The sequence below is a fragment of the Quercus robur genome, chromosome 3, assembly GCF_932294415.1.
Source record: "Quercus robur chromosome 3, dhQueRobu3.1, whole genome shotgun sequence".
NCBI lineage: Eukaryota > Viridiplantae > Streptophyta > Magnoliopsida > Fagales > Fagaceae > Quercus > Quercus robur.
Genome location: NC_065536.1, coordinates 60,359,818 through 60,373,524, shown reverse-complemented (window position 1 = coordinate 60,373,524; position 13,707 = coordinate 60,359,818). Strand labels below are relative to the sequence as shown.

The window sequence follows — 13,707 nt, the reverse complement described above, 5'->3', positions numbered from 1 at the left end:
ATTTCCCACTTTACATTCCTTACATAGCTCTTCGTTGAGGACGTGCCTATGCCGTAAATTCTCCTTTGTGGGGAGAATATCGTGGCAAGCCCTCCATGCAAAATGACGTACCTTATGGGAACTGATAATTTCCATAATTGCTTCCAAAATTTATAAAGATGGCTATCATATGAGCTAGAACTACTCGTTGAATTAGCTGACAAGTCCATTGCCACCTTGTAAGCATAGCGTACAGTAAAAAAACCATTTTGTGTTTTTGCCCAATTCAATTTATCGACTAGCAATCTATTACTCAAAGGGATAGTCTTGATAATATCAACCTCAAATGGGAGAAAAAGGTTTTCCAGCATACCATAATTCCAACAACATTCATTTGGATCAATGAGTTCCTAAACTCAAAGATTTGGAGAAGAACCTGTTCTTGGGGAAACAACCTTATATGTATTTGAACTAGGCAACCACTTATCACTCCAAAATCAGATGCTAGAGTCATTACCCACCTACCATCGAATGCCCTTTTTCACCACCTGTTGGACTGACATTATACTATAAGAAGAATTGTTATTGAGTGAGGCTTGTACAAAGTCACAACTCAGAAAATATTTAGCCTTCAAGAATTGATACACCAAAGAATTTTGACCCATCTGGAGTCTCCACCCTTGTTTGGCTAAGAGAGCTAAATTAAATTGCTTAAGCTGCTTGAAACCCATCCCATCACAAGATTTAGACATACAGAGTTTATCCCAACTCAACCAAGCTATCTTTCTTTCATCCTGTTTTTTGCCCACCAAAAATTGCAAATTAGACTCGTCAATTCATCACAAAGGGAATCAGGAATTTTGAAGCAACTCATAGAATAAGTTGGGATGGCTTGAGCTGCCTTAATTAAAACTTCTTTACCAGCCTTCGAAAGCAATTTTTCTTTCCAACTAGCTAAACTTTTTGCAAGTTTTTCTTTGATATCATTGAATGTATTTTGTTTATTCTGGCCCACTAAAGATGGGAGACTTCTCATGTTGATGAATAAGCTGTGCTCCAAATTTGTGTTTGATCTCTTCTTATATAAAATAATCAATATTAGTGATAAAAAAGAGAGAAGTCTTCACTGGTTCTCTAATATATGAACAAGCTTCTAAGAACCATATCTTGATTGCATTTGTTTTGTATGAACCTTGTAACCAATACAAGTACCTCATCTCAATTTTTGTTTCTAAGTAAATGCCAAGGTGAATTGCATTTTGTTAGTTTTCTCCAATATTTTAATAATTTTCCTTGTAAAAATATTCTAATATTCTAATATTTTATTTTATAGACAAAATAGAAAGAAAATAAGAGTGGTGTAATGATTTGATTATACTACATGTGTTTATAAATTTGAAAATTGCATGATTTTTATGCCTACTAAAAAATGCAAATATCATTTTGATAAATAAAATGCAAATATTCTTCAATAATTTTTTTTACGTTCTTGATTGTGTTTTATTAGTTTATTACCTTTTTTATTCTTTTATTGTACTTTGTTTTCATTGTTGCAAAAGTAACTAACTCTAAGCAAGAATACTATAGGTCTAGTCAATTGTTTCTCATATAAATCCTAGAAAACTTATATCAAAATTTCATTATACTTAAATAATTAATGCATCAATTAAAATAATTAATAAAAAAAAATATGTGTATTTATCATATTAGTAACCTTCTCCCTCTCTCTCATATCAACCCTATAATTTGTTCAAACCATTCAATTGCCCACCCCTTGGAACTAAGGGAGTATATTTTAGTATATAAATATCCAATCGCTCTCTCTCCTCACATACTACTTTGGTGGTCCAAAAAAATAAACAAGAAGTTTGGCGTATTCGCATACTCGACTTGAACCCAAATTTTTTGATTAAAAGTAAAATCGGATTGACTCGTGACTTTACCCTTTTTTTTTTGTCAACCCGACTAACCCATGACTCAATCCTCTTTTTAAATATATATTTTTTTTTTTGGGGTAAAAAATAATAATAAAATACAACATGATTGGTATACTTCTTTGTTGTGGGTTTTATAGTGCACAACTCAAACTCATAGTACAAATAATTTTTTTAACCATCACATCATATATATGTCATTCAAATAGTTCATAAAAAAAAAAATGTCATTCAAATACAATAGCCTCAAGAAAATAATTGAGATTTTTATTTAGTTGCTTGTAAACGAATTGAAAGATGAATGATTGAGACATTCTTTTTGCTTGAATAACACAATAAGTAAAGATTTTAAACATGATGACAAAGTACATGCCAAGATTTTCAGAGACACACAAATTTTCTTTTTCTTTTTCTTTTTTTTCACAATGATTGAAACATATTTTTATTGTTGAATAAAAAATATGATGTCTATAGTGAACTCATAAGAATGATGATAATCCATCGTAACTTACCACCATAACTGGCTATGAAAAGGTTTGTAGCAGTAACACTGCTCTTTTTCTTCCTCTTTCTTCTTCTCTTTTAATTATTATTATTTTTTAAAATTGTCCGGTAATATGCTTCCCTGTATTCTTTTCCGCGCCTCACCTACTGGGAGTGTCAAGTCAAATGAACTTTTTGAATTGTTGCATAATTTGGGTATAAATTCTACACAATGATTACTAATAAAGTTTGCTTATTTTGTCCACTCTGATCCAACGTCAAATGTAATCCCACTGAAATGCTGTTTAGTAATTTATTTTGTCTCTTTAATTAGAAGGTTGAAGAGAAGGGCTATTGTTGCTTCTCTTCTTTAATTTTTGTTTTTGGAGGATGAAAGCTTTTGTTACTATCCTCTTTTTGTTGTATCACTACCTACTACTTCATCAACCTTCTTCTTCACTTCCTTTATGCACTGATTTAAGTACTTCTCTCCTTCTCTCTCACATTTCAGTTTAGTTCATGTGGTTTATGTTTTTGGGTTAATAATGTCTTTGCTAAATAGCCTTTCTTTGTTTTGACTGGCATAGGGGCACCTCTCATTTCAAAGACACCATTGGTCTTTTGTCCATACAATGGAAGTGTGTGTTGTGACTCAGCCAAAGACCTGCAGCTGCAGAAGCAATTTCATGCAATGAATATCTCTGATTCTGGCTGTGCTGCTCTTATGAAATCAATACTTTGTGCGGTAAGGCCTTGTCAACTCTATTATAATGACAGCTTCGTTTGAACTGTTCAAAATCCACCGAGTGTTGGTTGTAAACCTCAAAGAACAGTAGCTTAACATATGAAAAAAAATCCTCCATTTTGATGTTATAATAATGGTTAAATGATTAAATGCATAATTTCTTAATAACTTTAGCTTTTGAGACATGTGATAGTTTATTATGGTATTACCATATTAAAGTAGGTGATTATGAGTATGAACTTCGTAACCATTTTATCTCATGTGAGAGTTACCATTATCTAACAGCTTAAATTTATGGGACAAGTGCTTGTAGAGGCTGGTTTTTGTACTGGTATGGAAGTGGAATTTGTCTAGGCTGACTGCTCCCTGAGGTCATGAAATATGTTCTCTACATGTTGCTATGGATGTAAATTATGCTCAAGTTTATTTTATATTTTTGAAACACCATCGTTTTACATTGTTTGGAATCTGAAGTGATGAGCATGAAATGTGCACACAAACAGATGGATTCGTTGGCAATTTATGTGAAGAGTGACACATACTCTATTATTTTCTTATTATTTTTGTTGTCCTTATAAAGAAGGTTTTGGATTTACCCAGTATAATGTATTAGAGATAATGCACAGCAATGTATAGAAATGTGGGCTATCTTAATCTACTTTTTGAGCTACTATAAGTGCTAAGTACAAAAATGACAACATTTTAGTACTCAGAAAGTTATGAAATTTGGAAATTTTATTATTTGCAGATGTGTGATCAGTTCTCAGCTCAGTTATTTAAGGTTGAATCAGGACCTCGAGAAGTTCCTGTTCTTTGTAGCTCCACTCTATTGGTAAACTCATCACAGTCGAACAGCGCAGCAAGTAGTTTTTGCTCTACTGTCTGGGATGCATGCCAGAATGTGTCTATATTGAGTTCCCCTTTTGCCTCTTTACTACAAGGTAGTAATGTAGTACCAGCTGATTCTGGTTCTTCCAAACTAAACCAACTGGTGCAGTCCAAGAGTGTTTTCTGTGATGCATTTGGTGGTTCCTCTTATGATGGTTCAATATGTTTTGATGGTGAACAAGTTTCCCTAGAGAAGTCTGAAACTTTGGTTCTGCCAAAGGGCTTGTGCCTTGAGAAAATTGGCAATGGGTCTTATCTCAATATGGTTGCACATCCTGATGGGTCTAATCGCGCATTCTTCTCTAACCAAGCAGGCAAAATTTGGTTGGCCACAATACCTGAGCAAAGTTCAGGAGGTACTCTAGGACTTGATGTGTCCAGGCCCTTTATAGATTTGACTGATAGAGTCTTTTTTGACAGTAGCTTTGGGATGATGGGTATGGTTTTTCATCCAAACTTTGCGCATAATGGTCGTTTCTTTGCTTCGTTCAATTGTGATAAGATCAGGACACCAGGATGTTCTGGTAGGTGTGCTTGTAACACAGATGCGAACTGTGATCCTTCAAAGCTAAGTTCTTCTAATGCAACTCCACCATGCCGGTATCATATAGTTATTGCAGAGTTCACTGCTAATGGGACTATATCAAAACCTTCCTCAGTAAACATCTATACCTTTTTAGCTTGACTATAGCATAAATTTTTCTTATGGGTTTTTGCTAAATTACATCCTTATCAATTTCCAGGAACAAAGTGCTAGCCCATCAGAAGTGAGAAGGATTTTTACACTGGGGCTTCCAATGGCATTTAATCATGGGGGCCAGATTCTATTTGGACCTGCAGATGGATATTTATATGTTATGGTGGGAGATGGTGCAATCAGAGATGATCCTTACGATTTTTCCCAAAACAAAAAATCCTTGCTCGGAAAGATTTTAAGGCTTGACATTGATAACTTACCAAGTGAGCATTAATGGCATAGAACTGTTGAATGTGTAGCTTAGCTTGTTCTTGCCATCTTAGAATTTTTACTGCATATCCTGATTCTTATCAATATATCTAAATTATCATGAACTAATCTGTGTGTGTGTGTGTGTGTGTGTGTGTGTGTATAAAGGGTTTGGTTCAAGTGTCACTAATTTTTATCAATGTTAATACCACTTAAATTTATATTGAATGTATTTTTGATAATCAAACCTTGGATTAGATTGTTTTCTTATATGCATGCATGTTTTAAGTGTGAAATTGGAGAAACGACCTATTTGATTTGTGCTTTATCTGGTCTTAATGCCAAACTATTACAGGTGCAAATGAAATAGGTGACCTCAATCTATGGGGAAACTATTCTGTCCCTCAAGATAATCCTTTTTCTGAAGATAAAGACTTGCAGCCCGAACTCTGGGCTCTAGGATTAAGAAATCCCTGGCGCTGTAGCTTTGACTCACAAAGACCTCTCTACTTCATCTGTGCAGATACTGGGCAGGTTCAGAGGATAGATTATTTTTAATAGTCATCTTTTGCCAAGACTTTCTTGATTGTAATAGCAAGCAACAAAATATACTTAGCATTGGCTGGTTATCATATTTGTTTGATGCTAATGCTATTGGTGGTCATAATCCTATAGGATCATTATGAAGAGGTAGATATAATCACCAAGGGTGGGAACTATGGGTGGCATGTTTATGAAGGCCCCTTCCTCTTTAATCCTCAGCAATCTCCTGGAGGAATTACTCCTGCCAACTCTATTCATCCTATCTTCCCTGTGTTGGGATATAACCACTCTAATATAAACAAGAAAGAAGGATCTGCAGCAATATCAGGCGGATACTTTTATCGTTCCTCAACTGATCCATGCATGTTTGGAAGGTAAGAAAGCACCCTTTTCTAATTTATATGTAATGTTTTGTAAACACTTACTAACAATCTTGACTGTCATTGTGTATTCAGTTACCTGTATGCAGATTTGTATGGGAGTGATATTTGGGCAGCTGCTGAAAGCCCTGAAAATAGTGGAAACTTTACTACTACTAGGATTCCTTTTAGTTGTGCTCATGATTCTCCTAACAACTGCAGCACCATACCAGGAAGTTCCCTACCAACTCTGGGTTACATATACTCGTTTGGGGAGGATAACAGGAAAGACATTTTTATTTTAGCTAGCAGTGGTGTGTACAGAGTAGTTCGTCCAAGTCGCTGCAACTACACTTGCTCGAAGGAAAATGTCACAGCTATTATCTTGCCAACTGATTCAAGTGGAAAAAAGTTGACTAACTTGCATAGAGTGTTGTGTCTGTCTTTCTTTCTTTCTTCCATGCTTTATATTGTAATCTGATAACTATGTTGTTGCTGAGAAAGTGTCCTAGAGCACGAAACCATCTTCAGGATTATTCTTAGTTTTTGGTTTTGAGAGAAAAGGAGGTGCGGTGGGTGTTCAAGTGGATGGAGGAAACAGGCTCCTTAGTATTTTTGCTCAATAGTGCCATGTTCTCATATATTGTGGATCATTTGGAAGCTACTAGCTTAGCTCATTTCCTAAAAATTACATTGAATGTGAACTAGGAAAAAGTAAAATATATAGGCGGATATTAGATGCATACGATATACCAAAGAGTAAAATATAAAGTAACCAAAATTAGGAGTTTTCCACCATCCCATGATTGATAGAAATAATTGATGAATTAGTGAAAAAAAGATAAGTATTTTGAACTCAGGGTTTGAAGGATACCCAGTGGTTGCATCACCTCTTGTGGTGCTTGAGTACTGGGATTCAAACCCCACGAGCCACTCTCCCCCAGATATATATATATATATATATGTGTGTGTGTGTGTGTAAATAACCAAAGATGGGGGGCAAATATTACTTTTGGCTGGAAAATTTATTCTCCTACTTTTCTATGGAGAAAACTCAGAAACAAGCATGGTTGTGCAGTCCCTATCAGAACATTTCACAGAGGATATGAAAATCGAATCGCTATTGCAGTGAAGCTCAACTAATTACTTGTCATTTTAAGTGATAAGTTGAGTAATCATAGCCTGTAATAGGATGTCCATGTAACTACCAGTTAGTTAGAAGTTGTTAAGAGTAGTTAAGCCATTCTTGGTTGAGGTAGTGTATTAGGCATTGTCTTAGTCTTCGTATAAATATTTAGACACTCTTGTAACAAAGGACATACAGATATATTGCAAAGTCTTCTCAACCCCTCCAAACTCCTCCCCCTTTGCCTTTAAAAAACATCAAAACAGGGTTCATTAAACCATACCCCTCCCCTTCCCTCTCCTCCATTCAAATGGTAAATACTCAAGGTATAATAATACAAAAAACAATTAAAAATTATCTAGAAAAATTTTTTAGATGAGGTACTTGTATTGGAGTACAAGGTTCATACAAATCAAGTGTAATCAAGATATGGTTCTCATTCTTTACAATTACAACATTATCATGCTTTGCAATTACAGTGCCATTTATTTGTACAAAGTAATTTTCAAACAAACGGTATAGCTCATTATGAGAGTGAGATCAAGTAAAAGCTTATACAGAAATAAAGAGGAGTACCTTTTCAGTTGAGAAGGAGCTCCAATTGATGAAACTCTGTTTGCAACAGCCACAAAATTTTGAGGTACTTTTCCTTTGCTGGAAGCATCCAGGTCAGAAGATAAAAAATGAGAATCACATAAGGTGGTGTGAACACTGCTGACTTATGGTCAAATTGACATTGCTAATCCAACTCATCTCTTTTTGCTCTAAAATTTTCCCTTGAAGTGACTTTATTTCCATTTAAACTGGTAATACCCAAAAACCTGCTTCAGCTTCTCTTCTTGGCTAAATGCTAGAATGCGAGTACCTGGTTTCCTCACAAAAATTTTATCTGGTAAAAACTTCACCAAGATTCTTGTATCCATTCAAGTAAGATCAGGAGAATGAATGACACCTGAACAGAGGTAACAAAATGAAAAAGGAAATTATTATTGCTTTGGGATCTATATTTATATCATCTATCAAAGTAATCAAATAGCAGCAATTTAAAAGTATGGGACATCATAAAATTATAAACCAAAAATCCTAGGAATTATATTTTCCTCAGTCAAATGGGGATCCAAGATCTCAACATACTTAAAACTACCAATGATGTGTGTGCACACCTGCACACGTGCATGACTGTTAGTTTGTGTGTGTGTGTGACATGATCTGGGTCTAGTCAGGTTGCCCAACATAGGATCTTTAAGCCCAATAAGTTCATGAATACATGACATCACAGTATCTCAACAGTTACTAAGTTATGAATACTTGTGCAGCACATGTACTAAATCTAAAAAGATCATGAACTCCATTGAAGAAGTCCAAACATAAAAATTACCATGATTCTGGGTACAGGCTAGCATGTCATACCATCCCACCATGCAGGTAAATGCAACCAAAATTGATAGCTTCAGTCCGCGAAAATCACGTCAAAGTATCTCCAACAAATTAGCTATGTCTTTTCATTCATAACTTTATCCACTAGACATTTCTCTATTGCCTCATCACAAAGCTCAAGAGTGATTTCCATGTTCCCTTCTTCAAAGTTCATATCGACAAAAATGTTGTATATATCTTTCTCTGCAGTCAATCCTTGTTTTCTCATCTCTTCAAAAAGTTCCCTAGCCTCCATAAATTTCTTCCTCTTATAAAAACCTCTGATAAGGGAATTGTAGGAACTAGCTGTGAGATCAAATCCCTTCTCAACCACCTCCCTGTGCAAAAACCAAGCTTCTTTCATATTCCTTGCTTTGCAATGCCCCTTTATTAGAATGTTATAAGTGTTGCTATCAGGCATCACTCCTTGCACAGACATGCACTTGTAAATCTCAGTTGTGGCACGCATATTATTTCTAATGCAGTAATGCTTCATAAGAGAATTATAGGTGGTCGCATTTGGCATTATGCCCTTCTCCAACATCCATTTTAGTAGCCTCTCACCATCGTCCAACATTCCTGACATACAAAACCCGTTCATGAGCACATTGAATGTGACAATTGTAGGTTGAAGACCTTTATCCAGCATCTCCCGCAGAAGCTCATGCGCCTTAGCCATCTCCCCCATCTTACAATAAGCGTCCATGAGAGTGGTATAAGTAATAGTATCAGGATGGAACCCTGCCGTCTCCATTTCCTTCATCAGCTTTACTGCTTGCACTAGATTTCCAGCTTTACAAAGACCATTAACAATTGAGTTGTAAGTGCATACATTAAGTTGAAGGCCCTTTTCACACATCTCATGAAGAAGCTCATGTGCAGTGTCTACCTCACCTCTTTTACAAAGGCCATCAGCAAGTGCAGTGTAAGTGACAACATTTGGGGTAATCCCTGTCTGAACCATTTGGTTGTGAAGAGCAAAGGCCTCTTTCATCTCACCTGCCTTGCAATAACCATCAATAAGCGCTGTGTAAGTAAATTCATCAGGTTCCAACCCTCCACTAATCATTTCACGGAACAGTTTAACTGCTTCCATCATTTTTCCAGTCTGGCAAAACCCATGAATAATAGCTGTATATGTTATACAATCAGGAACAATTTTCCTAGCCTTCATTTCATCAAGCAGCCTATATGCAGTTGGAACATTACCCAACTTGCAGAAACCATCAACAAGAGTTGTGTATACCACATTATCTGGAAAAATGCCCTTGTTCATCATCTCCCTGAATACCTTCTCTGCTTCAACTGCTTTACCAGCCTTACACAGAAGAAGTATTATACTGTTGTAGGTGTAGGGGTTTGACTTCAATCCCTTTGTTTGCATTTCCTCAATAAGTTTCAAAACCTTCTTCAGTTCGCCAAGATGACAATAACCACTTATGATAGTACCATAACTTACTACATCAGGCATTAAACCCCTCAACTCCATTTGCACAAGTAAATTATGGGCTTCTTTTATCTTCCCTAATTGACAAAGGGAGTGAATAATGATATTATATGATGCAGTGTTCCAACAAACACCCGATTCAGGATATTCATTGAAAACCTTTATTGCCATCTCAATCCCATCAGAATTGTTTGAGAGACAAGTAAGTAATAGATTACAAGATTTAACAGAGAGAATCAACCCATAATTCGACAGTTTGTCAAAGAATTTCCTTGCTTCATTGAACAATCCAGCTTCAACAAGGACTTGAAAGAAAATATCAAATACATAGGGCTCTGAACTCCAGTCCTTATAAGTGTATATCAACCTGTCAACAAAATGAGAGTATGAAAGACCAATGTCTAAATTGGGTTTTGCCCAAAACTCACGAATAAGCTCATGAGCCAATTTTAGATCCTTTGATGCCACTGCAATTTGAACAACAATACAACGGGCTTCTAGTGTTGGGTCTCTCCGTAGGCACACCCAGTCAAAAAAATCCAAAACCAGTTTATAGTCATTCTTAATGTCCATGAGAACCCAAATTAGGTGGTCAGGCCTGAACTTGGATTCATAAGGCTTTAGAATGCGGCGGAGAGGCTCAGAGCGGCGTAGTTTTATTACTGTTGAGATCTGATGTACAAATTCAGAGTCTCTGATGGTTGGTTTTTTGGGGGAATAATCAGGAAAAGGTCTGGCATCAGTTGAGCCTGAGATGGAATGTCCCTGGCTCAGAAATCTTCTTAGACACAAGAGAGGCAAATAATTTGAAGCAAAACCCAAGTGTGACCGATGAGAGAAGAGTCGAAAACAATGGTCTGAGAAGAAGATGGAGCACCTGTTCATGTCTGTCAGAGAAACCCATCAAAACAAAGTTTGAGGATCCTTTGTTAATGCTGCAGTGGCTCTCCTCCATGTAGAAGAACCACGCCAAAAAGGCTTACTCATCAGTCCATCACCTGCAGGACTAATAATTACTTAATGCTAAAATCTGGACAACCACACAAATTACAACAGCTATAGTGCATGTTCTATACAGCAGAGATGGAAATGTTCATCATATAGAAACATGCTTTGAGACATGCATTTCAAATATTAATTCAATTCCATACAGATGGTAGCATGCTTATTACTAAAAACAAATAAATGGAAGGAGAATAGAGATATTGTAATTTGCAAATTACAGGACTAAAAATGATATCAACAAATTATAAAACATTAATATGGTTGCTTTCTGTCCAAAAGAAAAAATTAACAAAAAACTTCAATATAGTCTGTTAATTTCACTTTTTTCAATCATTATAAAAACAGTCTGTTTAGAATGCTAGAGACACCTATGGGCATCAACCTTTAGACCTTAGACACCCATGTGAAGCTTAAAAGGCGATCAATAACTTTGGTTCGAGTTTCTGGATTGTGAAAATTCTTCAAGATAGCACATGGAGGTGGAGGAAAATCATGAAGCTCAAGAAGTTGGTCAGACCTTTCTTGAGATTTGATAGGATTTAGGCCCCAACCTTATGATTTCAGCATAGCTAGCTAACTGATACTTTTGATAAGTAATAAACTTCTTTGATTAAACTTCCCCCTGAGTACACCCCAGTGTACTCGGTTAGTGCTTTCTTTAACAAAAACTTTCATTACTTATAAAAAAAAAAACTTGATGAGATTAAAAAATTCTTTTTTGATAATTGTTACAATACGTGGGCAGGAAGGATTCGAACTTAGTTCTCCTCATAAAGAAGACCAAATAATGCCACTGTATTACAAAGCTCGTTAAAAGATTCCATTAACAAAAAATGCATATACTAAAACCATTACTACCAACACTAATAACAGAGAACAACCCGTAACTGAGTTCCATGAGAGTATAGTTCTCACAGTCATTCTATCAAACACCTGGTCAGCAATCTCAAACAACCATACTAACCATCCACAACTATCAAAACAAAAAATAAAATGCCCACATAAACCAAAATAGCAGCAGCCCCAACATAAAATTTCCAGAGGCTATCACGCATATGAAAAAAAAAAAAAAAAAAAAAAAAGGAGATTATATATTGCCCATTGAACTTGTTTACCAGTAGTGTTTCTTGACGTAAAAACTAAGTAACGTTTAAAATGCCCATATGATGAATTACAGAAAGATAACAAGGGAAAAGGGAAAAGGGACTGGCACCTTGAAACAGAGCTTCGAGTTTTTGACATGGGAATGGGATACGCATTTGGGTTCTTCAGACTCACTGAGACTGAGAGTCCCTTAGAGGCAGAGAGAAGCTTTGTTTAGCGGGTTGTTGGTTGCTCAGAAATTAGAAAATGCCAAGTGTGTGTAGGATGTCCCAACACCGGATAAGTAAGGGGAATTTTGAAATTTCATTTCCTAGCCCAGACAAACAGGTGGGTTCAACAAAAACGGGTCATCCTAAACCAGTTGCAAAATGAGTTGGGTCCATCGGGATAAGGGGCCAATTTTTTTTTTTTTTTTTTTGGAGGAAGAGGATAAGGGGCTAATTTGTTTGAGATTTTAATAATAGTAATAATAATATGATTATATTATTTTATCTTCGTTTCAATACAAATAAAAGGATAATATAAATTACAAAATACTTAAAATAAAAGTTAAATAATACATAGATTCTTAAGTTTACACCAATCTAAGTTTACAAATCTTATCATCACCACAAAACAAAAATTACTAGATATTATAGACCATATTAAATTATCAACCTCTTCAAATGTACATGCATATAGAATATTTTGTGTTTTAATGTGAATTTGGAGAAGTCAAATCCCAAAGTTTATGCTATTTCTAACAAAGTTATTTCTTATCAACAGATTCAAGGTGTAAAACTATGGTGTTTGTTCCAAAAGTTGTAAATGAACCAAGTTGTTCGTAAACAACTCGGGTTTAAATCGATAAAAAAACTCATTTATATGCGTTTATTTATAAATAAGCCAAATTTGAGTCTTAATTTTGTACTTGTTTAATAAACGAGTTAAGCAAAAAATAAAAAAATAAAATAAAATAAAATAAAATCATAAACAAGCTTGTGAACATTATAGCTCAATACAAAACTATTAGTATATAATAGTGATAGGTGATCACACCATAATATGGTACACCTTCACTTATATAATAACTCCTACTTGGTGGATGGTGTTGCTTCACCAACCTATAACAGAGAATTATTTAAGCATTAAAGTTAGTTATTTACTGAAGTGTTATATCTTTTAGACAAAATACAACTTTTGGTAAACAGACATATGTCTTCCCAAGAGACATAAAAGAGTCTATGAATATTGGACTCCTCATTCATTATTACTACACATTTTTCATTCTTACTGTCTATGTTGGTGATTATAGTCTAACAACATTACCATACACTATAAAGGGCCCAATAAAAACAAGATGAGTCCATTTTCGTTTATGAGTTTGATAATAAGTTTGACAATCAAACATATACCTTACTATTTAAGTAATTGGGAGTTAGAACCACTCGTCCAGCCCAAATAGGCTTGGTGTGAGCTTGATAATGTGCTTGTATTAGATCTCAAACTCAAAAGTTTGATATTAAGCTTGAGCTTAACTTAACTAATGGATCAAGCTGAGTTCAAGCTTTTAGAATTTTTGATGAGCTCGAGCTTGAACATAATTTAAAAGCTTGAATCAAGCTTGAGTTGAGGTTGAACATTTTACATTTTTTGTCGAGCCAAGCTTGAACACTTACTACTTGACAAAACTCGGCTTGTTTACAGTATTTTTTTTTGTAGGATGGTTGCTCTTTACTATTAAGCTAAGACA

At 35.2% G+C, this 13,707-nt stretch overlaps 2 protein-coding genes across 6 annotated transcripts; one reads left to right on the top strand and one right to left on the bottom strand.

The window, feature by feature from the left end:
• The first annotated feature begins 2,315 nt into the window (after positions 1-2,315).
• LOC126718672 (HIPL1 protein-like) lies at positions 2,316-6,500 on the top strand. Of its 2 annotated transcripts, none has more exons than XM_050420989.1 (7): positions 2,316-2,447; positions 2,984-3,141; positions 3,890-4,687; positions 4,773-4,989; positions 5,331-5,509; positions 5,651-5,892; positions 5,974-6,500. In XM_050420989.1, exons 2-7 carry the CDS (start codon positions 3,088-3,090, stop codon positions 6,356-6,358), a joined length of 1,875 nt encoding a protein of 624 aa, XP_050276946.1. In that variant the 5' UTR covers positions 2,316-2,447; positions 2,984-3,087; the 3' UTR covers positions 6,359-6,500. The 2 variants fall into 2 exon arrangements, with proteins under 2 accessions (XP_050276946.1, XP_050276945.1); XM_050420988.1 differs by lacking the exon at positions 2,316-2,447 and adding an exon at positions 2,680-2,877.
• Positions 4,753-12,309, bottom strand: LOC126718671 (pentatricopeptide repeat-containing protein At1g05670, mitochondrial). Of its 4 annotated transcripts, none has more exons than XM_050420987.1 (4): positions 12,085-12,309; positions 8,382-10,864; positions 7,580-7,955; positions 4,753-4,863 (listed from the first exon to the last, which is right to left on the bottom strand). In XM_050420987.1, exon 2 carries the CDS (start codon positions 10,749-10,751, stop codon positions 8,496-8,498), a length of 2,256 nt encoding a protein of 751 aa, XP_050276944.1. In that variant the 5' UTR covers positions 10,752-10,864; positions 12,085-12,309; the 3' UTR covers positions 4,753-4,863; positions 7,580-7,955; positions 8,382-8,495. The 4 variants fall into 4 exon arrangements, with proteins under 4 accessions (XP_050276944.1, XP_050276942.1, XP_050276943.1 ...); XM_050420985.1 differs by lacking the exon at positions 4,753-4,863 and adding an exon at positions 5,541-6,385; XM_050420986.1 differs by lacking the exon at positions 4,753-4,863 and having other exon boundaries at positions 7,351-7,955; positions 8,382-10,872.
• Positions 12,310-13,707: the final 1,398 nt, after the last annotated feature.

Coding starts and splice junctions, on each gene's coding strand:
- LOC126718671 (XM_050420987.1), bottom strand. CDS start 10,751: ATGAACAGGTGCTCCATCTTCTTCTCAGACCATTGTTTTCGACTCTTC.
- LOC126718672 (XM_050420988.1), top strand. CDS start 2,787: ATGAAAGCTTTTGTTACTATCCTCTTTTTGTTGTATCACTACCTACTA. Junction 3,142..3,889: donor TGAAATCAATACTTTGTGCG/GTAAGGCCTTGT, acceptor TATTATTTGCAG/ATGTGTGATCAGTTCTCAGC. Junction 4,990..5,330: donor TGACATTGATAACTTACCAA/GTGAGCATTAAT, acceptor AAACTATTACAG/GTGCAAATGAAATAGGTGAC.